Source organism: Anas acuta, chromosome 21 (genome assembly GCF_963932015.1).
Source record: "Anas acuta chromosome 21, bAnaAcu1.1, whole genome shotgun sequence".
Classification (NCBI taxonomy): domain Eukaryota; kingdom Metazoa; phylum Chordata; class Aves; order Anseriformes; family Anatidae; genus Anas; species Anas acuta.
In genome coordinates this window covers 4985154-5012862 of record NC_088999.1, presented here as the reverse complement: position 1 = coordinate 5012862, position 27709 = coordinate 4985154, and the positions used below count along the sequence as shown (strand labels likewise).

Below are 27709 nucleotides of genomic sequence, written 5' to 3'. Positions count from 1 at the left end.
AGAAACGTGTGGTTTGCCAGATAGTGAGGGAGCTGCGGGCTCCTTTACTGATCCAACTGCTATGCCATCGGCCCCTCTGCTGCTACAGCCATCGAAGGCCTTCGCAGTGCCAGGTTCCTCCATTTTGAGGGCAGCTCACAGAGACTGCCCTACTCTTCAAAAGAAAGAATATCTCATTCCTTCTTGCAGGTTGCTCCCCTTCTACCCCTTTTTCTTCCTCCTTAGAAGTGCACATCCTCAGGTCTTATTTTATTAAAAAAAAAAAAAAAGACTAGATTCAGAGATTACAAAAAAAAAAGATGAAGCACTACTCAATGACCTCCTTTACAATTTCAGACCCCCATTATTGGAGAGGCTGTCATATTACCATATTACCTTCCCTTTTCTCTAATGGTATCTCCACCTACAGCAGGTCAGCAAAGTGGACACAGGTGTCTGCAGGAGGAAGAAAAGACAAAGCTCCTGTCCTTCCCCTCCATGACCACAGAGATCTCAAAATCTGAGAACTGCCTTGCTCGAGCAGCAACAGGGTAAGGTACACTCTATTTGCATAGCAGCATTTGACTTAAATTGATTAATGTATTAGAAAGAAAATTAAGACTAGTTTCAGTAATTTAAAGATCTTGATCCTTAACAGAGATAAATTTAACTTCTGAAGCTAATTATGTTCAGTTATCATGCAAGTATATTGATGTTCTGTTTTGAGAAGCTATCATTAACTTTTAGTAAATGCAATCATTCAAGAATAAGATAATTAAGAGCAAAAATAATAATAGTCACACATAAATGCAATAGAAAACCGAAAAACAAAAAAGATACACTAGAAAGCAGAACTTCATAATGCAGCCTAAGGCTCATCATTAATCAAAGTAAGAGAACAAGCTTCTTTATCACTTACATGCCTTTACAGTCTAGAGTTATCTTCCAAATACTGAGTATTCAATCAAGAGTCAGCTTTAAATTGAGAGGAAAGCCAAGGTTGACTAGATTTTTTAAAGTCTCACATGGGAAGATAATATTCAAATTAAAAAAAAAAAAAATGAAGATAGCATGGCATTATCCGCTTAATCATATAGGCCAATTTTATTAGACTTTTGTTGAAGTGTCTCACCCTCCAACAGAAACAATAGTGCCATGGTTTGATCTTTTTTCATTTTATTAGCACAGAATCATGTAGAATGAAGACAGAGAGGAACACATACTCTGAACATGGAAAACTCACTACAAAAATGGGAATGACTTGTTACTTCCTGTGATATTGCCTATTCTCCTCTCACCTTGCGTACCTGAACACTGTCATAGAGCTTGCAAGCCACAAAAACCCAATCTTACAAGCCCACAGTGCATCCTTAAAATAACAACCCTGCAGTTCCATTACCAGAAAGGGGCTAAGCCTAGGTTCAGAATGACAACTGCCAACAGAGATGGGAACTAAAGCATTTGAATTCCCAAGTCTCCTACTGACTTGAGTAACTTTTGGAACAGATCCTTTATGTATAGAGTATCATACAACAGCTTTAAATCAAAGGAAAAACATTTACATAGTATGTGCATACACCCTAATGTAAATGCATGAATGTTAATTTTTACATAGTTCAATAAAAATCAATTCTATAAGCACATAAGCAATCTTGTGGTTATGTCTGACCACATAAATACATCAGTCACAGAGATCTTTTACGGTTACAGACCTTCTTGTAGAAACCTTTATAGTGGCACTTGGATAGTCAATTGGTCCAGTGGCTTCGGAACACCTATACACACATAGGGATAGGCAAAGAGTGGCAAGATCTTTATGGGCCAATAGCTGAGCTTACTGCATAACAAGGCTGATGTACAATATGACATCTGCAGCAATATTACCAATAAATTAGATGAAAACTATTCAGATACACTTCCCATAATATGACGGCCAGCATTCACAAAATCAGAATACACGCAATTCTATTCAGATTGCATGGCAACAAACAAGAAGCTGTTTGCCACAATACAGAATCAACACGCTTCAAACGTCCATTATTATTATTAGGTTGTGGCACTCCAATATTTAATTACTATTCAAGGATAACACCTTCAGATAGTTTCCTAAAAATTGTCTTGATTACAGTCAGAGGGTAAGGAGAGATCTACCGTCACAAGCCAGTAATATGATCGTTTCTTCATTTGGAAATGGCTGAAACTGGTTGCTATATTCCAACAGATGGCAGACATCTCAGTTTAGTTAGCCATGCAATTGTTTTGTGAATAGGATTAATCACACAGATTTATGACATCCATGTTTTAGCAAAAAAGAGCAGGTAGTTTATTCCTGGTTTTTAACACTTCCCTTCCATCAAAGCGGGCGTAACAAGAAGTGTTGTCTGAAAGCAAAGTATCATGATCTCTCAAAACAAAACTCCAGCTCAGTTCTCCAAGCAAACATCGAGTCACTAGAACAGAGCTCTACCTTGTGTCCACTTCACAAGTACAGAATTCACAAGGATACTCTGAGCAAACTGGGGAAAGCAAGAACTTTATGGAATGATTTGTGAGACCAGCCTCACAAAACAGAAAGCGTGACTTTCACGAGCTTAAGTATTAACACCACCAATGCTTTGCGTGATAAGAGGTTAAACTTAAGCAAAACTGGACATTCTACAGAATAATTTAAAAAAAAACGTTGAGCAAGTGACTGTTCGATGTTTCACATTAAACTCAACTCAACTCTCTCATTTTTAAGTTTTGACCGGGCAATCAGTCATAGACAGACGGTTAAAACAGGACTCCAAACTGAAGTACCACTGCACTTGCAATAAAGGTGGTTTCAAACTGACATTTCTAACTCCACTGGCCTCAAAGTATTTTTACAGTAGTTTCAGTTGTCGGACATGAGTTACAAGCTGCTGTGCCACAGTTAGCGCCGCTCTTCTCCTGTGAAACATACTTCAGGCTTTCAGACTACTCTTCTCTTGTTCCACAAATCTTTGGACTGAAGAGCTGACAAGTCTATCCAATGTCTTTAGTTTCCCTCTAGACTGCATTCCTAGGTGTGCCATTGTGAGTCACTGCTTTCATATTCGAGGTGCTTGCTTGATGGTTGCAGATTCTGTGGGAGGCAACACCTACTTCAAAGACCTCATGAATGGCTTTGCGGAAGCAATGGAAATTGTAGTCTATCAGACCTGTCAAGGAGAGGCGGGGAGAGGAAAAACTGTGCTCAGCTTGCCACATATATGTAGTCAAACCTTCAAAATCAGTATGTTTCATTCAATACACAGCTATTTTGTTACTTGATTCAGTATAAATGTGGATTCAGAAAATTTAACAGTTAAGTTTTTACTCTAGTGCCAATATTTGTTTAGACTGTCTGTTTTTAGAAAGCAGGTACTCATTTCGAACACAAGGTGTATAATTCATAATTAAAGAGCAGGTAACATTCAACATTATCTTGCACTCTGATGGTGTCATCAATGCATATCCTAACTGTGGTAAAACTTCTGAGATCATGTAAAACTGGAGTCAGTACTAGGTTAAAAGGTTCCACTAGAGGATCTTAGAGGTCTTTTCCAACCTGAATGATTCTAAGTACAGTACAGTTATTAAAACGTATCTGCTTTTCTTCTTTTGAACAGTCTGTAAATGCTAAGGTAAACACCATCACTATCTAAGTCAAGTACTTAAAAATTAGTGTTTATTCTTTCATTTCTACCCCATAATATATGCAAGACCACTCATACCAATTGTCTGCTACAAGTCCAAGCAACTGTATAGCTGGTTAAACTTGCAACACATTAAATCCTTTGCTAGGTGTTCCTACCACTGTACTAGCCTGCCACTGCTGATTTCTTCAGTCCTATGTTAAGAAGGTTGCTGTAGCGCAACACAAGAAACAGAGAATATGGCTATCACAACACAGCAGCCTGTCAAGCAGAACAAATAAGCATTACTCCATTCAAATGACTGCACTATAGCAGATGGTAGTGACACAGGCCTCATTAGCTACACGAGTCATTTCAACAGGGGGACAGCATTCAAGCAATGATTCACAAGAATAAAAATAAGATCATTTTAGCTCTATGAAGGGAGAAAATTACCCCCAGATGAAATTAAATAAATTAAGTTTTACAAAATTAAGGTGACTTGTAAGGCAATGTTAATATTTTATAGTTGGTAAAAATCATTAGACAAAGGCCATTCAAACAGGGAAGGCTCTTACCTTTGCGCTCAAAACTTTCTTCTCTAAGAATGCAAACTAATGCCAAAAACTTTGTTACTTCCTTTAAGTACAAGACAGTTGTGTTATTGAGCTTGATAATTGCCATTGACTCCTTATCATAAGCACTTCCAGTACCATCTTCTTTTAACCTAAGAAAGAATGAGTTAACCCAAGGCATAATTTAGTAAGGCATGCATAAGTAACTACATGATAAATGACAATGACAAATACCTGTGACACTGGGGACATATTTTGGTGTTAAGCTAAAACTGCATGGGGTTTTAAGTACTATGACAAACTATTAGTGTTATTTCAGTTACTGTAGAAGCAATAGCAGTATTGTAGAGCTACTTCTGCAAAAAGACAAGAGGTTATACAGCCCTGGGGCTGACCCATCAAGAGATAGACCATTAAACTCTGCAGTATTTGTTGGCAGCACTGTATTTTTCAGGTTACAACCACACCTCTAATATAAGTTACCACATCTTTAGGGCCACTTCAAAAAATGTGTTTTGAACTAAAATTCTGCCACAAACCGGGAGAAGCAAGTGCTATATGCATCCCTCAAAAGCCAAGTTGAAGAACCGGAGCCAAACTGAAAGTTGGCAAAAGCTACTCCGTTGAGATAGCAAGAAGGCTGATAGCAACATGACTTGCAAGTCACACTTAGGAGCTATGGTATGCTATCGACCCCAGTTGTTGCAGGTACTAACATATCTGCATACTACCATCCCGTGCCAAACAAGACAGCAGTACTCATATTTTACATTGAACCCTTGCCTTTTCGAAATGTCAAATGGCTTTCTACAGACGTGAGTAGAGGAAGAAAAATGATTACAAATAGTTGATCCAGCTGCCAAATCATCTGTTATGTTATTCTAGTCACTTACAGAACCAATATGCTCTATAAAACAATTAATAGCATCTTGCAGGATGATGAAGCCAACACCATTTGCATAGTTTGCAACCTATTCTACAACTTTTAAGGATTTTTTTTCATAAGAGAATTCATCACTTACCCATATATACAGGAAACATCTATCACTACATCAATCATGTCACAGCACAACTCATATGACTGCATGTCCACAGGGGAACTGTCTGTTGCGATGTAGATTTTGCTGACTACATCGAAGAGAAAAGCTTTTTCAATGCCTGAATTCTTCAGAAAGAGAAAGAATTTGGATGAGTTTTTAAAATAACTGCATTTTTTAAAATCTCAAGCAGAATTCATACACTTTAACATTTTTAATAGCAAGAAATGTTTTAAACAACCAATTTAGAGGCTTAGAACAGAATCAAGATCTAGAGCATACAGTTTATAAATACAATACCCTTGTTGCTATAGCACCTATCAATATCACCTTCTAGCTGACAAAATGTAAAGCTTGGGACTTGGTTAGAATTACTTTTAGTTTATTATTTACTAGATTGTAATTAAAAATATATTTTACTCTGCTACCAGAATCCAAATTCAGCATTTTAGTTTCTGTTCTATTAACACCAGAAGAGCTGCATATTCACCTGATAAACCAGGTTCAGAGATGAGTTAACTTCATAGCAACAAAGCGTGTCAGCACGCTGTTGTAGTATCTCGGTAGTTCAGTGACTGTGTGATGCAGCTGCCATGTAGATTGACATGCAGAGCCAGTAAAGCCAGCTTCTAAACTTTTGACTCCACGAAGAATATTTTATTATGGCAGTTATGATGAAGGAAGAGCACGCAGCCAATTGTACCATCCCACATGTAACTTTAAGCACTTTAGCAAAGTTCATGTGCTCCTAAGTTCAGAAGCCTTCTGCTGTTAAGTGAGTTAACCACACATACACCACGGATTTCTGGCAAAGCTTAAGTTCTATTTACGCACCAGGAGCATTCATTATTACTTTATCTTAGCCTGTGTGAGTATCAAGCCAGCATGCTGAACGGATCTAACCTATCCTTTTAGCATCAGGGCCACGCTGTACTCTCATGGCACTGAGCAGCATGAACATGCCCATTATCCGCTGGGCCAGGTTATTACAGTCCTCTGCCAACGGGAAGCAAGCTTCAAACAGTAGCATGGGGTGATGCATCTGACCCACGCAGCTCCTCTCAATCCCAACTGTAATTTTCCACGTTGTCCATACGCCTACAACAGTCTCAGACATAACTTAGATGAAAGACAGGCTACTTCAGCCTTGTCCCTAGGTTGGTATTTCATTTGATTTAAAGTACATAGCACAAAATTCTATGTCACAAATTCTGTAAAAAACACAAACTTTAAAATAAGGACAAAGATCTTGCAGACCACATGAAATTGACAGTTTGGTTTCAGGTGAAGTTCATATGAAAAAAACATCTTGGCACCACAGCTACATTACACTACTAACTAAGCACCTTGACAGACTAATTAGTGTATCATGCTGGCAGAAGCCTTCCTTATCAGCAGTTACAACAAGCCAAACTACCCTTTGCCAGTATTTTGAGAAACCTGGATGAAGCACAGACCAGGACAGTTTAGCTCTGGTACAGAACTTCTAATGCAGACAATGAGTACAACAATGCTGTTGAACCACCTGAATCTCCCAAGGCCCAGAAGGACTTGCTTCATCATTCCACATAATTCAATTACTATTCTGTTGAATTAACACTTACTGATATAAAGATATTTAGTAGATTTTCCAGTGTTGGCAGTTGCGGAATGAGCTTCTGAACCACTTTACTGAAGGCTTCAAATATTGAATGGTCATAGATACTGGTCAAATAAAAGCTGAGGAGCGGGGGAAGAGAAAAGGAAAAAAGAACAGATTCATGAGCCTATTAGAATCACAAAACAAATGTTACAGCTTTATTTTCTAAAATTCAAGCCTGGTAATTAAACTGGGATGCTTTATCACAGATATCTTTGGTTGCTCCATCTAGAACATCGTTTCTGAGACTGAAGTAAACATGATATAGGCTTCCACAGGAGATGCAAGAACAGAGCAAAAAATAAAATGAATTTGCTTTCACAACACACTGAGCCTACAAGAATACTTAATGCAAAGGAGTTAAACGTCTAACTAGGTTTCATCAAGTCCTGCTCCTGACCTTCCACTTTGTCACACTGACACTGAGACACTGGCCATAATCAAAGGCCCCATAAGAATTAAAATAGTAAAAACAGAAAAAAAATTGGCTTGTTTTAAAGGTGTCAGTAAAAGATTCCTTAAAAAGCAGGCCAAGTATCAAGAAAGAGACCAAGCTTTTAAACCAGTCATACTGAAAAGCCAGTGGTAGACAGTATTAGAACACAGCTTCTTCTGTCCTCCCTCCTCTGCCTCTCCAGGCCACTTGTACAAATTTGGCCTGTTACACTGAATGAAAGCTATGCAAGAGGATCTTGAATTATCAGCAAGCTTATTCATAAGCCTGTTGATTGGAAACTGATACGCTAGCCTGCCTTATTTTAGTCAGGTAGCTAGCTGAGATTTGGCCAAAAATTCAACGGTTTATTTTATAACTTTAAGAAATTAACAAGACCTTGCTCCAATCCACTATTACACCTAAAACCCCATAGTCTGTAGGCATATCAGCAACAGCACAATCACATATGCCGATATTTTATAACTCACCTAAGGTGAAGTTTTTCAAGCCCAGCATCTGTAAGGTCATCGTTAGCCCTCTGATGAATATCCCGCTGAGTTTCTATTTTATGGTCATCCGATAAACCATCAACTTTATGAATAAAAACTTCAAAGTTCATTTCTGGGTTGACCTTGTAGGCTTTTGAAACTGTGATGTGGAGTCTTGTTAAAGCTTCCATATAGTCATCCTGTAAATAAGTTTTGGCAGCAATGAATGAAAAGCCTCTATCTTCAATAACTCCTTTCAGTACAAGAACTTCATTTCACTTCTGTGATGAAACAGAAGTTTGGGAGAAGAGAATACCTTGGAGATTCAGGAATCCAAGTGGCTTAGACTGTTTCATTAGCTATGCAAGGTGCAATTACACAAACCAAGCTTTCATAGCAAAAGGCAGCTTACACTTCAACTCCAGCAAAACGCAGCAGTAAGTTCCAAGAGGTCCCAATAACCAGGTACTCTCCAATGGTGCGATTCTTAAGTCCATTAGAAGCTAACAGATACCTAACAGTACCAGTACCTTGACACTGAGGTCAGAAGCATGCTGTTATTACATGAACTCCATAGTATTCAACAGCAGAGGAAGGGGATAATTGGATTACTCAGACCATTTAGCACATCAGATTCCCACAAGTGAAGTATTTCAGAGTACCTGCCCCCTTCCACCGTCTCCACTGGGGCTGCATGTTCCACATAATCAGTTCACAGAACTAAGAATCACACACCAGAAAGTGAGATGGCCAACACAGCCTTTCATACGTAAGAAAGGTTTCACAAAACCTTATTTAAAAATCCAAATTATTAGATGCCCAATTGTTCCTCTCACAAAGTAAAATACAAATCACTAAGAATTGTTAAGAAGTTACCTGAGCATCAATAACATATATTAGAGCACCTGTTCCTCTGAAGATCATCTCATAATCAAACGTTGGGTCAAAAAAGTCCATCTGTCCAGGAAAATCCCAGATTTGGAAATTCACAAACGAACTGTTGGAAATATCATCCTTATAGATCTTGTTGGTGCTTTCCAAGAACAGGGTCTCATTGGGAGACATTTTGTGAAACACCACCTGTTAAAAGAACACAAACAATAGCCTTGACTTGGCCTCAGTAGAAGAGATTGTTAAAACTTCTGTGACTTGAATCTTACAAATAGGTTTATCCACTCTGAAGAGCATGGCTTTTCCTACAGGGACTTTTCCCTTTTGGTGAAGAGACAGCCTGGTTCATCAGCTAAGCAAATAACCTACTGTTAGAGCCAAGCAACTCAATTCAGTTAAATATTTTTACAAGCCTAAATAATGATACTGCCTAAAGACACCAACCCGGTTGCTCTTTCTTCCTTGTAAGTCAAACACAGTATCTCGAAATGTTGCTCTATTAGCCATATTGCATCAGGTGTAAAGCCACCACATTAATTAAGCAACCACAAGCTTTTAAGAACTGTTCTTTTCTAGCCCTAGAATTTCCTCTACAAAATGCCTGACACCAGACTGAAAGCAGTTACAGTGCAACAGAAACGAACCACTGCTACACTACAATGTAAGCATACAGAAATACGTCTCTGTTTTAGGGCCCTGAACTGCTGGGTAGTTCACCTGCTGTTAGCGACTGGTTTATCTTTGCTCACCCTCTCCCTTCAAGTACCCCAGAGGAATGTTGAAAACTATCAAACTATCATGGTAGTTGGTAAACAGTTCAGCTGCAGTGCTGAAAGACACGGTTATTGCTAGTACTCACAAAGCTCCACTGGGATTTTAGCCCTTTCCTGAACAAACAGAAACATGCAAGCCCACAGCAAAGCAGTCTGTAACAAAAGCTGTCAGCTTCAACAGTAAATGTTGTGCTACAGCAACTGGACTGCCTGTCACAAAAGTTACTACAAACGGTAAGGTGGTTGAACGCTAGGACTGCTACATGAACTGTTTCTTTTTTTCTTTTAAATGTTTCACACCATCATAAAAGTCAACCATTAAAAAGAGTGAATGCGACACTCTCTGTCAAACTGCAAGACAAACAGCTCCACACCCAGCACACCTAATGGTTGCACAGTGAGGTTCAAAGTAATATGTCAAATTTTTAGAAGTAAGAGGAAAGAAATTCACTTCCTCAAGGTTTGAGGAAGCTAGGGTCTGAATGAGGTTTCATACAGCACGACACTGGTATGGAGAAGTGAGAGCAGTTCTAGGCAGGTAGTGGCCTTACTGCGAGGACTAGACATCCCTCGGGGTCTGAAGTTTTAAGCCATCCTGGAAATCAACACTTTTGGAACTCAGCATCCCTCACACGGAGCAGGACACAATTAATGAATTACGTTTAAAGCAGATGAGTCTCTGAGAAGCAATGTCATCATCCCCTTTCCCAAAGCAGCGTGTAGGTGATGTAGCCGATGCTCCCAGCTTTGCTTAGAAGAAAAAGAAAGGCTGCATCTATGAAGTGACTTGCAAAGTCCTCAAATCTAGCCACAATTTGGGGTTACTGGTTCCCTCCAGCTTTTAGGTTTCACAACTTCCAGCTGTGGATAACAGTAAGGTCTCCAGTAACAGACTGTGGGGGCTGCCATTCCCATGCCCAGAGACTCAGAAGAAACCTTTCGGTGCCACCACGACATCTGCACATACGCGGGGGGCAGCAGGCCTGGGTACTGACAGGTGACTGGAGAGCCTGGAGGGCAGCGACAGCCCCGTCTGTGTTTCAGAGCACGAAGTAAATGTTTTCTAACAGCTCCAGAACGATTTGTAAACCCTGCCTAAGGAAAGGAACGAGTCCCCAGCGAAGGCAGGAGTCCCAGGCTGCGGTTCAGGTCCCAGTGGCGCAGCACAGCCTGGGGATTACCACGCAGCCTGCGCAGCGCCGCTACCAGCAGCAGATCCGTTCCTCCTTGCGTGCAACATGCAAAAAAGGCTCCTCTGCACAGAAGTTTTACAGAAAGCCCCGAAGGGGACCACGTTCGCATTACAGGGAAACCGGCGAGCCCCCTGCTCCGGGCTGACAACCCCTGTGCCTCCCCCGCAGCCCCTTCCCCGAACAGCACCGGCAAACAAAACCCCCGGAGCTGCAGACACGGCCCCGCCGCCCCCAGCTCCGCGTTTTTTTTACCACCCACCACCGGCGGCTCCCGGCACCACTTCCTCCTCGCCCAGCACCTCGCCGCGGCCTGCAGCGGGGGGAGCGCAGCCTCTGCCCCTACGGGAACCGGCGGCGGGGCCGGGGCCGCTCCCGCTGAGCACCGGCAGCGCCTCGGGAAGGCGACGGACCCGGGGCCGGCTGCCCTGGGGGGGGGTGGGGACCACCGGGGGGGCCGGGCACACCCGGGGGGGTCCTCTCCACACCGGGACGGCCTCCCCCGGTTCTCCGCAGCCTGCCCTTACCGACACCGACCCGGAGGAGCAGCGGATACCCGGTGCTCACCTTCTGGATGGAGGACTTGCCGCTGCGCCGCAGCCCCATCAGCAGGATCCGCGGCTTGGAGTCCGCCCCGCCCGCCCCGCCGCCGGGCCCGCCCGCTCCGCCGCCGCCTCCGGGGCCTCCGGAGCCCGGGCCGCCGTCCAGCTCCGCCTCCTCCTCCTCCTCGCCGTAGCCGAAGTCTTTAGGGAAGGCGTCCGCCGCTCCGAAGCTGCCCCCGACCAGCGCCGGTTCCTCCGCCGCGCCCGCCGCGCCCCCGCCGCCGAACTGCAGCGCCATGGCCGCCCCCGCCCTGCGCCCCGCCGGGCCTCCGCCTGCCGCGCCAACCCAACGCCGCCCGGCCCCGCGCCCATTGGCTGAGCCGCCGGCTCCGCGCCGCCCATTGGCTGAGGGAGGCGGCAGCAAGGTAGGGTGGCTCCGGGCACAAGACCCGAGTCACCTGACGGCGCGGCTGCACGTGAGCCGGAGGGGCGGGGACAGGGGGCGGGGCTAAGCGTGGGGGCGCGGTGAATGGACCGAGGGGCGTGGTGAGTGGGGTGGGCGTGGCCACGGGTCGGGTGGTGAATGGAGGTGGGCGGGGCTACGAGCAGGGGGCGTGGCCACCGCGCTCCATGCGCCAGCCCCGATCGTGTCCCGCAGCTCCCGGCCCCAGTGGCCGTCCCGGGAGCGGGGCTCGCCCTGCCCGGTCCTTTTCTCGCCCTGCTCGTTAACCGCTCGTTAATATCGCCCGGCAGCAGCTGCCCGGCTCGGCCCTCGCGTGAAGCTGTGCTACAGGGCTGCCAGTCTGTCCCAGCCCCGTTTAAGGCTCACACGACCAAAGGCAAAACCAGCAGGGGGTGACCACAGAAGTGTAAGCGCCCCTTATCGCCCTCCCAGCTGATGCTTTCTCACCCTACAACCGCCCCAGCCCAACACCTGACCTGCCCACTGCTCCCAGGGCAGGTGTGCTCTGAGCAGCACCACCCCCTCATAGCTGTGATACATTTCCTACAGCACCACCCCTCCCAGTCCTTCCCCACACTGCAACTTACTGCAGTGTACACATCCTAACTTACCTTCTGCAACAGGGGTGAGAGGGAAGCAGCATGTTGGGTTTCTGATTTATTTGTTTTGTTTTTAAGAGTTAACACAGCATTACCTGCTCGTTTAGCTCTTTTGTGTCCTCTCTAGATCAAGAAGAGGTACAGCAGCAAGGTAAGAAGCCATTACACTCGTTAGCACCTGATTTCAATTTGTACACTGACCTCAGCAGCTCTGCTCTATCTCACCACACCTCTAAGACCAGGTGCAAGACCCATCCTAGAAACAACTTATTCTACTAGCCAGTAGATCTTGTACATAAACAACTACTGCACTTCTGTCTTATCTCCCTGCATTTTTTCCTGTCAACAGTTGCCTTTAAAGTTCCTAGTTTTAGGATTGAAAAAAAAATGATGCTCCCTGAAATGCATCTTTCCCGTGAAGGACAATTCTGCATTTCAGAAGCACTATGAAATGATGCAGGTGGTACTGCAGCTCCAGCAGCATGCTGCGTCCCTCACTTAACTATACCCATTCCTGCTGCCACTTTGAACAGACAGTTGCCCTCCAGCAGCTTCAGCAGAAGCCTAACTGTACTACCAAGTACCAGCCTGCAACATGCTTTGGAGGTCTTGCTTCTACAGTTGGATCCTCCCTCCTCCCAGCTGAGAGAATACCAAGAGATCAGCAGCTTAATGGGATCATTGACCATGATCTGCAACTTACACAAAGTTGGCAGGCACATTTCTCTACAAGTTAATCATAACAGCAACCTTTTCTGCAGCACAGAAAGCAGGAAGATTGGCCAGCATGTCTAAATTCATCAGTTGTTAGTGCAGCTGCACAGAAATCACACTCAAAACACTTGTTTTCCTTTAAGATGATCAGGTACCTAAATAGATGTGCAGAGTTCACACAGAAGAGTCAGGACTGCGGTTCTCAGGAAGCCCTTTATTAAATCAAGGCATTAAAGGAGTAACTACTGTTATTCATCATGCTTCTCTTCTTGAGGTGGTTCATACTGAGCCAGCTGCGGATTTAAAGAGAGAAATTCAGTTAGGGACAACATCTTAGGGACAATTTCTACATTAAGAAATGTGAAAGGCAGTCTGGTCTAGAAGTACTGCATTTTCTTGTATTTTAATCCATCACAGGCAGTTATGCATGTCCATTTTCAAGTTAAGCAACAAAAGAATCCTTCCTTCAAAGCACCACATTGTTGCATTGTATAATCACACAGCTGTAACAAATGGGCTTTTCAAGTACACTTTCATTTCCCCCCCGTATCTTGTTCTAGGTCTCATGAAGTACTATTAATCTAAAATAGCAGCTGGTATTGATCAGTGCCTCCTAAGTTTTGATTTGTACTGATATATAATTAAGTATTTCTCATAGCAAGGGTATCTAAACACTTTCTGAAATAATTCTAGCTTTGATTATTCTTTCTAGAAGGCATGGCCTAGGCAGCCATGCATTAAAGTGTGACCTTTACTTGGAAAGTTATTTCCAAAGAAACATGAAGATGTTTACTTGACCTCGGTAACATAAAAGATAAGCTCAAGCTTCAAAAACAGTTCGAGTGCCAGGACTGAGTCTGAAATATGCCTCACTTAAGATTCTACCCCTCATCCTGCAAACTGTGAAGTAGGTTAAAAATCGATACATCAAAACAAATTAAAATACCATCGTGTCCCTTGTAGCAATACTGATTTACAGCAGCCACTGTGGCATTAACAAGAACCACAAAAACAGCATTTCTAGCATGTTCTTCTAGAGTTTACCACACAAGATGGTCAGTATACAACCCGAAATCAGATTTCTTTCCTGTAAGGACCCAACTGTTGCATTTCTGCCCCCATCCCCATGTAAATACTTAACATTCAGTAAGCTTAAGGAAAAGAACAGCTCTTCACAGATTAACACAGCAGCAAAACACTTATTCAGGCATGACTGAAGTTACCAATAAGGGCACAATTAGAGGGGTGTATTTTATGCTAGAGGAATGCTGAAAATAAAGCTAACAGTTTTCCCTACTGAGAACATCCGTGTGAGTTCATCCATGCAACTTCTACTGTGTCAGAATGACAGGTAATAAGGGAACAAAAGAAAAAAACATTAATAATGGAAAACATAAAATAAAAGTTAACATTTGAAGATAAAGAAGGACAAAGTACAACTAAAGTAAACGACTTGGCTTATGGAAAGCTTGCTTTCCTGAAAGAAATTTTAGTAACACCTCTTTAAGAGAGACCCAGGTCCCTCTGCTTTCACACGTCCACTTACTAGTTGCATTTTCAACTCAGCTACAGCAAGCTGACTGCTGGTCTGCTGCCACTCCCACAAGAGGGGGCAGGATACTCTGCTGTGTTTCCTAGTAAGCATAAACAAACGTAGCTGCAAGGACTCAGCAGGTACTAGCTAAGAATTGCTAGGTAAGCAAGAGGACACTCCAGAAGAGGGAGTAATGCCCAAGGATCCCTTCTCCCAGAAGGGAAGCAGCAGTAGTTATTTAGGACACAAGAACAAACATGGGGATGTTCACACAGGAGAGAAGAGCCATCCCCTCCAGACAAAGACATGGAAGCTCACAGTGGCTTAAAGCCCTGCCACTAGCTCATTAAGGTTCTCACAGTTTTACTTTGAAACTTCTTGTTCACTTTACAGTCATTACCATCTAAAAGGGAAGCTGTTCACATCTCTGAGCTCTTTTAGAGGGCCTAGGGACACCTTAAGGAACAGCCCTGCATTCACTAGAGCCTTGCAGATGCAGGAGTACCAGAGCTGTTTTAACTAAAGGGCAAGTTAATGTTCAACGTGATAAGAGTGACCTCCACTGGTAAAATCCTGCCATGTATAAATCCATACCAGGATACAAAAACTAACACACAATTTTCCTCCTTCAGTTAGCCCTTTGAAAGCCTCTACAGTAGATACACTGGCTTCCCACCACCACCCTCTTTTTCAAAGCTCTTGTGGAAGCCTAAGCTACATCGTATCAGGCAACTTAAAAATATCCAGATAGGACTGAGTGATAATAGGGAATTAGCCTTCATACATATATTTTTTACAAAGTAAATTCTCTAGTTAGTAAAGCTAGATTATAGAATGCAAGTCTCCCATCAAAACAATTATTACACAGAAGTCTACCAGGAATGAGCTGGCATTCCTCAGCCCCAAGGCCAAACAATGTTAACAACATTTATCAGTTATTCTAGTGAAAAAAGTTAGCTGTATTGTAAACGTCAAAGTAACTGCTTGTGGAATGCAGAAGTACTTCAGAATACCAGACAGACTTTTACCTTGGTTTTCAGGTTTTTATTTTCTTCCAACACAGCTTCGTATTTTTCTTTCATCTCTGCCACTTCCAGGCGAAGTGCCTCTATTTCTGGATTCTCAGGAGCTGAAGCTCCCAAATGATGCTTCAGGAAGCTGGTATTTGGATGTTAAGTATTTCTTCCATTAGACAGAGTAACTGTTTTAATTTTAACACTTAATTAAAAGTTAGTGATGCAATAAACATGACCAAAATTGCATTAAACCACTTCGATTACTACAGAGCTTTTCATCCTACAGGATAAAGTTCCAAAAATATGAAAGCCTTTCAAGTTCATTGGTATATCACACAAAGAAGTGACATCTGTACATATGAGATGCTCACATTTTGCTACACCAACCTTTTCTTTCCTCTGAAATGCAGAATATGGTAGCTTTTCAATTTGTGTTTCAAACATTTAGAAAGAAAAAGGAAAAAAAAGGTAGGCCACCTACAAAACAGCAAGAAATAAAGCCTTTAATTTTTTTCTTTACCTTCTTGTACTCAAGTACTACTAGAAGAAGGGGCAGTGTGAAGAAACAGACTTCAGAAGCCACAGATACAGTAATCAATTCCAACATTGCAGGTCTACAACATCTTGTAGTAGCCTGTAACTTGATTTCATAAATGTTGACACACTGACGAACACGATTCTCTTGAATCCTGTCAGATTTGGTTAGCTCTCTGACAAGTCTTCAGACAAGAATAATCTGACACAAGCTTGTGAATACTACCAAATGCTTTGGTAATAAACTGCAGCCAGAAACACTGGAAAATGCCAGTGGTTTTAAGGTTACTGGAAGCAGTTTAGCACCAAAGGAATTTCCAATTGTCTATTATATATTGTCTTAGTGGATCAAGAGCCACCTGTAAGACTGTTAGTAGTAACTAAAATCACCTAGAAAAGGCACATTCTGAGTTTAAGTCTCCCGAGCAAGTCTCTCCACTTCATCTGCAAGTGCGAAACAGCACTGACGCTGCGTGGCAAGTCCCCAGCAGCACTCCACAGAAGAGAAAAAGGATACTCCAGTGCACTATTTGGTTTCTCTGGCTCTTCATATAAGGCTACCAACACTGCAAACAGAAAATATTCAACAATTTCAAAAAGTTCATGTAACTCTTTACTTTTAAAACACATACCAACAGCCAGTAGGCATAAGTATTGCATGCCATGTTTGTAGCACATTCTTCTGTTTAAGAAGGTTCTCACCTACATCCTTTGATGTTAAGAGTAGAGCTGTACAGGAGAGAACAGAGCATCCCACATGGTAACAGCTACCCAGAAGGGGCTTCTTGGTCCCCTAACCAGTCTTTGACTATTCTAGTACAGAAAACAAACCTAGACAAGTTTGACATGTTCCACACACAAGCCTAATGTTGGCTCTCATCAACAGAGAAACAAGACTTCTAATTATTTTGAGACTCTCCCTTTACTAGCTGTTATTTCTACTTCAGCTACGACTTAGAGCTGCATGACAACATCAGCGCTTCTGTAACTTTATGCATTAAAACAAGCTTCCAAACAGCTACAGAACTAAAAGGCTACTGTCAGAGGAGGTGACTAAATTCCTTACTTCACTGAAAACCTTCATGGATTGGGGCTCCTGTGGACAACAAAGTGCCAGAGGGCTCAGCACAAGCAGCAGTACCCTAACAGCTTAAATAAAACTAGCCATATGTATGCCAACCCTGTATTTGGGGCACACAGCCCCATGAGCAGTCAGAAAGTTCCCAAATATAATCACCCCACAGGGGCACACATATGTCCATAGAAGATGTTTGGTTTCATAAATCCTTTCTACACAGTATTTGCAGGGAACTTCAGTGCCCCTCTCCCAGTTTCAGATGCTCAAACTGCACAGCTTTTACACTGAGCACCTAAGTTAGAAACAAAATCAAGAAGCCACAGTGTTTGGAAGAGTTGTTTTGCTATTGCACAGCGTGCTTCAAACTGCGATAGTACAAACACACCTACAGGAAGCCAAACAGCACCCACGCACCCAGCGGGGAGCCTCAGCATGAAGCCCATTCCCTCCCATCACGGATCTGCTGTTCACCCTTCAAACAGCGAGCGTTGTCAGGCAGGAACATCAGCACACTGCCAGAAGGCTCTCGGGAACACTTCAGAAGTCAGAAGAAGCCGTAAAGAAAACCAAAGCATCCTTCAGTGGAGCACAAGTATTTTCCCTGTTCTGATACCAAGTCACTTCCACAACGGCTGGACGTGGTGCTTAGGGACATGGGTTAGTGGGTGACATCGGTGGTAAGGGGGTAGTAGGACTGGATGGTCTCAGAGGAGTTTTACAACCATAATGATTCTCTGAAAGCTTACCAGTCAGCTTCAGGAGAAGATCCGAGCCCTGCTCAGGAAGGGAACTTTAAGCAGTCCTGGGGCACACCTCCGGGTACTTCCCTCACAGGATCATCAGGGCTGGAAAAGCCCTCCAAGACCAACTGCTCCAACCGCCCCCCACCACCACCCCCTGCCCCTGTCCCCCAGCACCACGTCCAACCTCTCCCTCAACACCCCCAGGGACGGGGACTCCACCACCTCCCTGGGCAACCCGTCCCAACGCCTGAGCGCTCTTGCTGAGGAGAAATGTCTCCTCATTGCCAGCCTGAACCTCCCCTGGCACAACTCGAGGCCGTTCCCTCTGCTCCTGGCACAGTTCCCTGCGGGCAGCTCCCCCTCTCCCAAACACCCCCCCCCACAGCTCAGGGGCACCCCCAGCACCCCCCCACGGCCCCGTACCCTTGGTGAGCGTGTCCAGCACCCCCGATTTCTCCAGGTAGCGGCGGAACTGCTCCCGCTTCGAGTCGGCGGCCTGCGGGAGGACGGCCGGGCGGTCAGCGCGGCGGGGCGGGACGGACGGGCCCGTGCCCGGCCCCCACCCCGCCGAGCCCGAGGCCGGTCCCGATGTCGGTCCCGGTCCTCGGGCAGCCCCCGGGGGGCTCCGCCGGGGCCGGTCCCCGCTGCCCCTACCTTGTAATGCGCCATCGGCCCCGCCGCGCGCCTGCGCCCGCCTCCTTTACGGCCCCGGGGCGGCCGCCGCTGCCATGGCGACGAGGGCCTGGAGACACGCCCCAGGGGCGGCCTGGCGCTGTGACGTCAAAACGAGGGTTGATGACGTCAGAAGGAGTGTTAGGGACATCCCCCCAAAAATGATAATCGTGACAAAATGAGTGTTGCTGATGTTAAAATGACACGGGGAAGGCGTGCAGCCTGGGGAGGCTGTGGGGCCTTCGCCTAGTCCCAGTGTTGTTGTCTGTGCGCTGTGATGTCAAAAAGAGTGTTACCGACATTAAAAAGTGTTAATGACATGAAAAAGTGAATTACTGACATTCAAATGAGGGTTTCTGATGTCAAAAGACTGGGTATGCCTGCGGCCTCTGGAGGCTGCGGGGCCTCGGCCTAGTGCCAGTGTTGTGTGCATGCACTGTGATGTCAAAAAGAGTGTTACTGACAGAAAAAAGAGCGTTAATGATGTCAAAAAGTGCATTACTGGCATGAAAATGAGGGTTACTGATGTCAAAAGACTGGGGAAGCCTGCGGCCTGGGGAGGCTGTGGGGCCTCGGCCTAGTCCTGGCATTGTGTCTGCAACTGTGATATCAACGAGAGTGTTAATGATGTCAAAAGGAGTGTTACATCAAAAAGATTGTTACCAAAGTCAAAAAGATTCCTACTGACATCAAAAAGGGTGTTACCAGCATCAAAAAGTGTATTACTGACACCAAAAAGAGCATTACTGACACCAAAACGACTGGGGAGGCCCGTGGCCTGGGGAGGTTGTCAAGCCTTGACCTGGTCACAGCGTGGTGTCCGTGCGCTGTGACACCAAAAGAGGAGAATCGATGATTTCTCTGCTGAAGAAGTCGGTGGTGATACACTAAAAAAACATACTGCAGAGTCAGAATAAGTGAAACATTTATCAAATATTTTGTTATTTTTGTATTTAATAGTTCAAACAGCAGAATATACTTGACATTCTTCTTTCAAAGAGCTATCAACTATGTGTTTGAATTCTTAGATTAAGAATTCAATTTATTGATTAAGAATAAGATTAAGAATAAGATTAAGAATTCATATTTATTGATAATTCATATTCCTCAGGTGTTCTAGTGCTTTCTTTAGCCTAATTTCATTTACTGGTCTTTGTAAAATACATTTTTAGACTGTAATTTTGTCTTCTACTTTTATCTGGTTTAGGTACAGCTGTAATTTTAGTCCTGACTTCCTAATGCGTGGATTTATATGATGTACGTAACCCTGTTGAGCTGGGGATTTAACGTAGATGTTCGGCACTGAGGTTCAAGCCATCCTTTCATTGTCAAGAAGCAGACTGTTTAAAAGTTACTTAGCTAATAAGCAAAGGGCTACACAACTTCTATTTTCACTTCCGTGAAAGAGCTGGTTAAAGTCAAATGAGGCGGCTACTCTTATCAATAGCTTGTATATTACAGCTTCCAGTAACTACCCGGGCACCGAGTAGTGAGATTCACCGGCTCGCTCGCACTAAATGCGCAGGTCAGTGGGGGCACGCCGGCTGCCGGCACTGCTGGACAGGGACGGGCGCCCGGACACGGGGAGCAGCTGGGGGCTGCCGCAGCCCCTGCTCTGGCGAGAGCCGGAGCTCGCCTCCCCGACGGAGTCAGGAGTGTCAGGGCGGCTGGGATTTCTGATGTCGGTTTTGGAAAGTGGCTGCCCTTGGTTTGCACTGAGACCGCTTTGTCTTCTGCTGCTGCTCTTTGTGAGGGAATTCGTGGAAGAGCCGGCACTCTCGACGGCTGCGGAGCAGTTCCAGGAGGAAACGATTCCTTGCTGTCTTCTGAAGCTGGCAGCTGGAAAAGTGCAAGGTTGCAGTGATGGTTGTGATGGCATTTCAGCAAAGCTTCTCAAGCACTGAGCTGGATCTGCATTCTGTGTGCCAGCAAGGAAATGTTTCTGATCAGCTTCTTTCTGAGAATTATTTGCTTCGGTCTCAGGCCTGCTAGGCAAGGCCTCATTATTTGTGCTAATATTTTGATTCTGATCATTCAAAGCACTTGTAGCCGGCCTTTTCCTTGGCAATTTATTTTCCTGGTTGTGATGGGCGTAGTTGCTGCTACTTTCTGTATGGTTATTTTGAATAGACTGAAACATGGGAGGAGAATTTAGAACCGGGTAGATGGCAGTGTCGGTTTGCTTTTCCATTAAAAATGCATAACCACTAAGTACGGAAGGAAGAGTTTTTGGAGGGGTTGCAGGTATTCCCAAAGAAGAGCGAGGTATCACTGAGTATTTCTTAGATTTGTTTATGTAGAAATTGCCGTGGCCACCCTTGTTTTCTTCCTGCCCACAAAGCCCCATTTTAATTTTTCGTAATCCTAGGTGGATAATTTCCAAGACATTTAAAACCAACGACACAGTTGCTATCGACTGCATGAATAATATGAACACCGTCTTTTCTGTCGGTCTTGATACAAAGCAGTCAACGACATTTGGACATGGCTCTCTCTGACATTTGTAAAGGGGATCCAGCCGAAACCCATAAAGCAGATATTGGCCAATCATGAAACCGACTTCCACTGCAGACCTAGTGAAAATATGTATCACGTAAGTGCAGAGCAAAGAGCCTCGCAGGGGTGCTTTGTTCAGCTTCCTTTGATCCAGTTGCCGGAGTTCTCTCTCCAGCCTTTTCCGATATTCGGTCATTTCCAATTCAGTGCTTTCAAGCTCCACTCTTACCTGAGCTTTCTTCTTTTGTCTCTCTTTCTCTAAGGCTCTTAGTCTGTATAAGGCATGACCCATATACACCAAAGAAGGGGAAGACACAAAGATAACCTGCAAGACCCAGTACCTTATGAGGGAGATAGGGAAGGCCTCATCGTAGCACACGTTTCTACAGCCGGGTTGCTCAGTGTTGCAGATAAATTCTGACTGTTCGTCATTCCAGACGTCCTCAGTTGCCACTCCGAGGACAAGCATTCGAAAGACAAAGAGGATAGTGAGCCAAATCTTCCCAATAATGGTGGAATGAATGTGGACTTCCTCTAAAATGCCTCCAAGGAAATTCCAGTCTCCCATGGTTATTCTGCCATCTTAACACTGAAATGTATGAGAGAAAAAGTATCAAATACTGTGAAATCCACAGTCCTTCCTTAATGCATTATGAAAATAATTATGCTGGGAGGAAATGTCCTATCTCACATTGTAAAGCTGGCAACATGACCCACTCCTCATTGATATTACAGGCATTATTCTTTCTTGTCTACAAGATGAAGAAGTGCATCGTTCACCTGCATCTAATCTCAGTAAAAGACAGCCTGAAAAGGAGGTAACTACGAGAAATGCAGCACCCAGGTCTGCATCCGAGTCAGTGGAAAATCAGGTGCCTGAGTGGTAGCAGGGTTCTGTGCACCTGGGGGCTGTTTGAAGCATCATCCAAGAGACATGAGTGTGAGAGCGGTGTGCTTATATTTAGGACACCTGTGAAGGTAATGAGGTTTTATTTCCCTGCAAACAAACAAATATTTTCTGGTCCTCGTTTTCAGGTGTTCTGAGCCCCGTGTTGCAGCTGAGGTTATGGTAATGTCCAATTACTGTTTTTCTGTGAAAACTGGTTATACAAAGGCTCTCATGAGGGAATAAAACATCTCACTAAAAATGCACTGTTAAATTTTTAACAAGTATTTTTTGAACATATAATTGGGAGCAAACAGTAGCTTTTGGGTTGTGGATCAAAATGATAAACAAATAAATAAATCACCATAATCGGATCACTCTCCTCTGCTCAATGATACCTGCATATGAAGTACAGAATGGAGTGCCTAAGTGTCAAGTGTTGCTATCTTTGTCCATGGTTCTATAAAAAATGAATGATTTATGCAAAAATTATCTACCAGCATTTTCACAAATAATTATTATCTGAGTACAGATAAACTGGTAATATAAGTGTAATCACACACCTTGCATTTACAAGAACAAGATTATAAATTCCATTTCAGCACTTCTGTGGGTGCACACACTAGCAAAAATATCTGTCTTCTGTATGTGCAGGGATAACAGTTACATTCGTGGATATAACTTTACTTTGTTCAGAATTAAATTATATTAAAAGAGAATAGTCTGATTTTTTAGGATAAGGACGATTTAACAGAGTTTTCAGTACATATATAATTAATATTCACCCTGTAAAATAAGAATATTAAGAAAGTAAATGGATGTTGAAGCCTTGGCTGCAATACTGATGACCACAAAGGAAATTTCTTGTTAAGACAGCCTAGTAAACATGACAAGACACTTTTGTATTGGTAGACAAATAGGTGTTAGACATTTAAAAAATATAAACAAATTACAAATAAAGAGCACATTAAAAATAAAACATACCTTCCTTTACAAAAATGTGTAAAATTAAGCTCTATGGCATCCAACGAAAAGTTACAACCCCTGACATCTTTCATCCGTGTGAGCGAATTTCACATTACAAACAGTTTAGTTCACTACTGGAGCAACTGACGGAGTGCAAGCTTTGCACACTGAATTTATACTTGCTAGGGAGGGAGGAGAAAATCAATCTGCTGGCCAGTCTGCTACAGCTCCAAGCATAATTTAACTGTAATTAAATTAACATCTACAGGGAAAAATCACATTTAAAAAAAAAATAATAATAAAATCCACTGCTCAGACTTCCTTCAGGTGATCTTCCCTTGCCCCCCTCCAGCACCTTCCAAGCTTTAAGAACCATCTCAGCGTAAGGTAAACAGCAAAAAAGAAAGCAATACCCCAGGCCACCCCACCCTGTCCCACACCCTTACCTATTAATTTGATTACAAAACGCTGCTTGTTCTAATGCTGGGCATAGGCAGGCTTTGCACCATGAACGCAGTCATTTCGGGTGGAGTGATCAGATGTCTTAGAGACCTCAGTTACAGCAGAAATGCTGAGGTCCTGGTTTAGACAACTTCAAGCTTTGCATTGCATCCTAGCACAGTGTGGTCAAACAAGGAGCCTTGGTGGTGGGTATGGGATAAACGGGTGATCAAAGACATCAGGCAGACCTACTGTGATGAACCAGGAGAATTTCATTCTCTCTGGTGTTTGGGAATGGAGTTTCATCGGTTTGATGAATGATGTAGAGTTCCCAAGTGGCACAGGCTCAGACCATCAGCACAAAATACTACCTGACCCTATGGTCGTTTGGGGCAGAGGGTTTTTGTTGTCTGATTCATTTGTGGTTTGCTTTGGTTTTTAAAGGAAACTTGCTTATTTTGAATTGAAATTGGAATTTCAAAAGACCTCTGTCACTACACAGATGCACTTATGACATGGCATTAGTGCCCTACAATTAACTCTGTTCTTTATGCCTTCAAAAACCAGCAAGTAAAATGCTTTCCCTTATCGATTTAAATGAAATAGTTGTTGACCAACAGAAGATGGTTTATCCCTGTAATCCCATAAGACATTACTTATGAAAAATTATGTTACCACAGCAGCCATATTAACTCGGTCAATTAATGGCATAATTATCGATACTGATTTTCTGTGGCTGCTTCTGTCAAAGCACTGGAGTTATCTTCCAGCATTGTTTTTCATTCTTTTAATACACGGTTATAAAAACGTGAACTACAACCAAGCTAGAGTTTACATATCACAATAGCAACATTCAGCTTGGCTATGCAAAATCTAAGAATGTAAATCCTCCCCAAAGGAATGCGGTGTAAATTTCTGCAGAAAATCTCTTCTGTTGTAACAGCTTAGTGCTGCACTCCTGATAAAAACAAAACAAAACAGAGAACAGTACTTTGGGCAGCTCCAAACTCATTCCTTCTTCACATACAGCACCTGTCCTTATATTCCATGATCCCTGACCCCTCATTTATTTTCCCCATGCCACCTCTCTTGTCACATTGACTTCTTTTAAACGCCCCTAAACATTGCAACTGCTACTCCATTTTCCCAGCCCGTATAACTTGGTGTTTCCTTTCAGGAGCAAGTTTCTACCCCCCCAGTCTCGCTGTCAGACACACTGAAGACGGAGTGATGTTTATATCTAGCCTGTAAAAACAGAGCAGGTGACACCCATTCAAACACTCTAAAATTTAGTAAATGCAAGCAAAATGTTTGGAAGAGGGAAGAGGAAGAGACCTCATTTTAGAAAAGGGAAGCTAGGGAAAGAAATATGCTTGCTTTGTGTACAGAGGTTTTCCTGGAGCTCGTGTTAGCAGCACAGTAGCCAAAAATTCGGACCTGTTATGCATGCTTGGTATGAAGATGCCACTCCTGCTCTAGGATCAATATGCGCTGAGAAGTATAACTAGCACTATAATGCTCTTTTAGATTTTTCTGATCAGTGCCCTGCTAAAGTGTATCGCCAATACAAGTGGCCTGTATAGGATGCATAAACTTCCTCTGCTGAAAACTCCGACGCTCATCAATATCTTTTAATTTTGGTGCTGAGGACCAGTCAATAGGTCATGTCCGATTTCATAGCTAAATGACAGCTTGCTGGAAGTACTCAGTCGTTTTGGCAAGCGATTGGTCTCCAGCCAGCCATTTCTATTAAATACTTAAAGTAGGTTTTTAAACATTTTTCTGCCATTGGTACAAAAGATTCCTAACCCATCCGAGTGGTCCATGGACACCCCCACCCCCTGCAAAGATTCTGAAGCTTTGTTTGAAAATCCCAAGAATTAGAAGAGACTGAGCTATGGTGTCTGGGGAATCTCCTCGTTTTATAAAAGATTTATGTCAGGGGAAACCTTTATCAATCTGCACTTAGTGTTCCAAGATGCATTATCTCATGTAAAAGGGCATTTCAGTCAAATGACAACTTGACCGGTCAGGAGGGAAAATGAATTCAAGTGCTGATGGCAATTTTATGGCAGCGATATGCTGCTCTTTACTTTAGTCCAGATATTTTGCAGATAGGAATATTTACACAGACTGTCCTGCCAGTATTCAGTGTTTAGCAACAACACGAGCAGTGACATAAGGAGAGAATACTCTATTTTCTCCCAGGTCAAGCAGCGACATCACCCACATCTTATTGTAGTTGGTTTTGCTGCAAAATACCCTCCAAATTTCATCTGCCTACTAAATTATGTTTTCTTAGCTCAGGGTCAAACACCATAAAAATCATTCAGTCGTGGAAATATTCTCCTAAGATCAGACCTTTTCATTCCTACTCGTCAATAATGTGCACTTTATGTGTACAATTGATTTTGATTTTCTACTGCACTTGTCTGACCCACAACGGCCAGCTGGATAGCGAGAGGCACAGACATCAGCGGCGTGTCCTACAGGCTTGGGGGACGACGCAGACTCATTCCTGCAGTCTCATTCAATACTGACATCGGGATCACAAATGATAATGAGAAATTTGGGCAACCACACTACTCAATATTGTCTTTATGATTGCACAATCCAGCAGGGCTGGAGGCAGATCACAGAGTAGCACATAAAGAGAGAGGCACATGCTCTTGATCTCTGTCTGCTTTCTGTGCTGGGTTATAGAATCAATTTTTATTGCTATGATATACGTGTGAATTAGTAGGTGCAGACTTGTGGGTTTGCTTTCCCAAAGGATCTTTCTGAAGATGCCCTGGCTTTTATCCAAAAGGTTTAAGGTGTTTTTTTGGTCACTAGTTATTTTTAAGCTTAGATTTCACGCAACATTTCTACTTAGGATGCCCTTTTTTTGCTGCTCAAGCTCTTCACTATATTGCAAAAAGCTTCCTGTAAGCAAGCAGGGTGCTTGTACTCACAAAACACTCCCTGCTAAGATGCTGAATGCTCAAAACCAGCTTAGTACTGTTTAGGAATTTCTTGCACAGCGATTTTGTAGATCAAAGTTGACAGTATTTAAAACCCCATTGCTACAACCGAGAAATATCCAATCTGATGTGCCTCAGCACGTTTAAAGAGAAGGCAACCGCTTTTCCCTGAAGACATTGTAGAAGGTGCATTTGTGTGGAGCTCTCCCTTGGTGAGCGAAGATCATTCACTGCTCGTGCAGGGCCGCTGCTCACCGTGCACGTGGCCGTTTGTCCAGCTGCAGCCCAGTGAATAAAGCAGTTAATTGGACCCTATAAGAAATGGAGCTGGGCAGAAGTCTGATACAGCAAGAAGCCAATGCCTAGGGAAATCTGAAAATCATAGAAGAGGGAAGCCTGCACTGGACTCAGTAAAACTGGCTTCTTTGTGTATTTCCACCAAATTAGCAAAGGCAAAGAGAAAAAATCATAAATCTGACCAGAGCAAGGAGTAAGGCTACACCAAAAACTAAAGGGGCAATGGCAGCAGTCAGATAAGAGGAGCTCTTCAAGTCCTCCACTCATTTTTAATTTCCTGGCAGATCTGGAGGCAACCAGGGCCCTGCACCAAACCCAAAAAAAGCCGACGGTGCAATCTGGTGACAAACAAGCTGACGTCCAGCTGAGGCTCCCTTTTGTAGGCAAACTGGTGGGATAGGGGCTGGCTGGGGGGGTTGTGGAGAGGGGGACCCCAGGGATTGCTGCTGGGCCTCACACTGTTCGCCACCTTCCTGAATGCTCTGGGTGACGGGGCTGGAAGCGGCCCCCAAAAACCTGCTGCTAACACCGGGGGGCTGGGTTTGGCCTCCCTGTGAGGAGCAGGCCCAGGGGGGCCTCAGCGCAGGGCTCCTGTACTTGGAGGGCAGCCATGAGGCGGGTGGAGAAGACAAGAAGACAAGGGGCAATGGGCACAGGCCGCACCAGGAGTGGTTCTGTCCTGATATAAGAAAGAATTTTTTTACAGTGGGGATAATCAATTGAGGGCAGGACCTCCCCGGGGACGTGGCAGAAGCTGACAGGGCGTGAGGGGACAGGCTGCCAGATGTCCCACCCAGGCTCCCTGTCCCCATCCAGTGTGGGCCTGGTGATCTGCTGGGGACCCTTCCAAACAGTTCCAATTCCACCACCCCAAGCCCACCTGCGTGCTCTTTGAGCAGACAGCTCTGCACAATTCCCTACCCTACATAAAAAGGGCCTGAACTGATCTGAAATAAACCTTCTACCCTTCATTATGATTTATACAAGCCCCCATGGGTCTGTTTGCTTTGGTGGGCTGGATGCTGCCACCGCTAGCAGGGAAGTTGGTCGGCAGCTCCTGACTTTTTGCCCCAAGCTTCAGGAACATCCCAGAACCTTTCCCAGCTCCCACCCGCGAAG

At 43.9% G+C, this 27709-nt stretch overlaps 3 protein-coding genes across 6 annotated transcripts; all 3 read right to left on the bottom strand.

The window, feature by feature from the left end:
* Positions 1-1056: 1056 nt before the first annotated feature.
* RRAGC (Ras related GTP binding C) lies at positions 1057-11530 on the bottom strand. The gene is made up of 7 exons (XM_068658091.1): positions 11214-11530; positions 8669-8872; positions 7793-7992; positions 6834-6948; positions 5215-5357; positions 4196-4344; positions 1057-3161 (listed from the first exon to the last, which is right to left on the bottom strand). Exons 1-7 carry the CDS (start codon positions 11484-11486, stop codon positions 3010-3012), a joined length of 1236 nt encoding a protein of 411 aa, XP_068514192.1. The 5' UTR covers positions 11487-11530; the 3' UTR covers positions 1057-3009.
* A 1628-nt stretch (positions 11531-13158) lies between these two features.
* Positions 13159-18669, bottom strand: MYCBP (MYC binding protein). Its single transcript, XM_068658100.1, has 5 exons — positions 18524-18669; positions 18293-18365; positions 16566-16614; positions 15527-15656; positions 13159-13257 (listed from the first exon to the last, which is right to left on the bottom strand). The coding sequence occupies exons 1-5, from the start codon at positions 18536-18538 to the stop codon at positions 13213-13215; spliced, it is 312 nt and encodes a 103-aa protein (XP_068514201.1). The 5' UTR covers positions 18539-18669; the 3' UTR covers positions 13159-13212.
* Positions 18670-19192: 523 nt separating this feature from the next.
* On the bottom strand, positions 19193-27585 carry GJA9 (gap junction protein alpha 9). Of its 4 annotated transcripts, none has more exons than XM_068658088.1 (2): positions 23336-27585; positions 19193-21626 (listed from the first exon to the last, which is right to left on the bottom strand). In XM_068658088.1, exon 2 carries the CDS (start codon positions 21603-21605, stop codon positions 20055-20057), a length of 1551 nt encoding a protein of 516 aa, XP_068514189.1. In that variant the 5' UTR covers positions 21606-21626; positions 23336-27585; the 3' UTR covers positions 19193-20054. The 4 variants fall into 4 exon arrangements, with proteins under 4 accessions (XP_068514189.1, XP_068514187.1, XP_068514190.1 ...); XM_068658086.1 differs by lacking the exon at positions 23336-27585 and adding an exon at positions 22908-23302; XM_068658089.1 differs by lacking the exon at positions 23336-27585 and adding an exon at positions 21940-22491.
* Between the last annotated feature and the right edge of the window lie 124 nt (positions 27586-27709).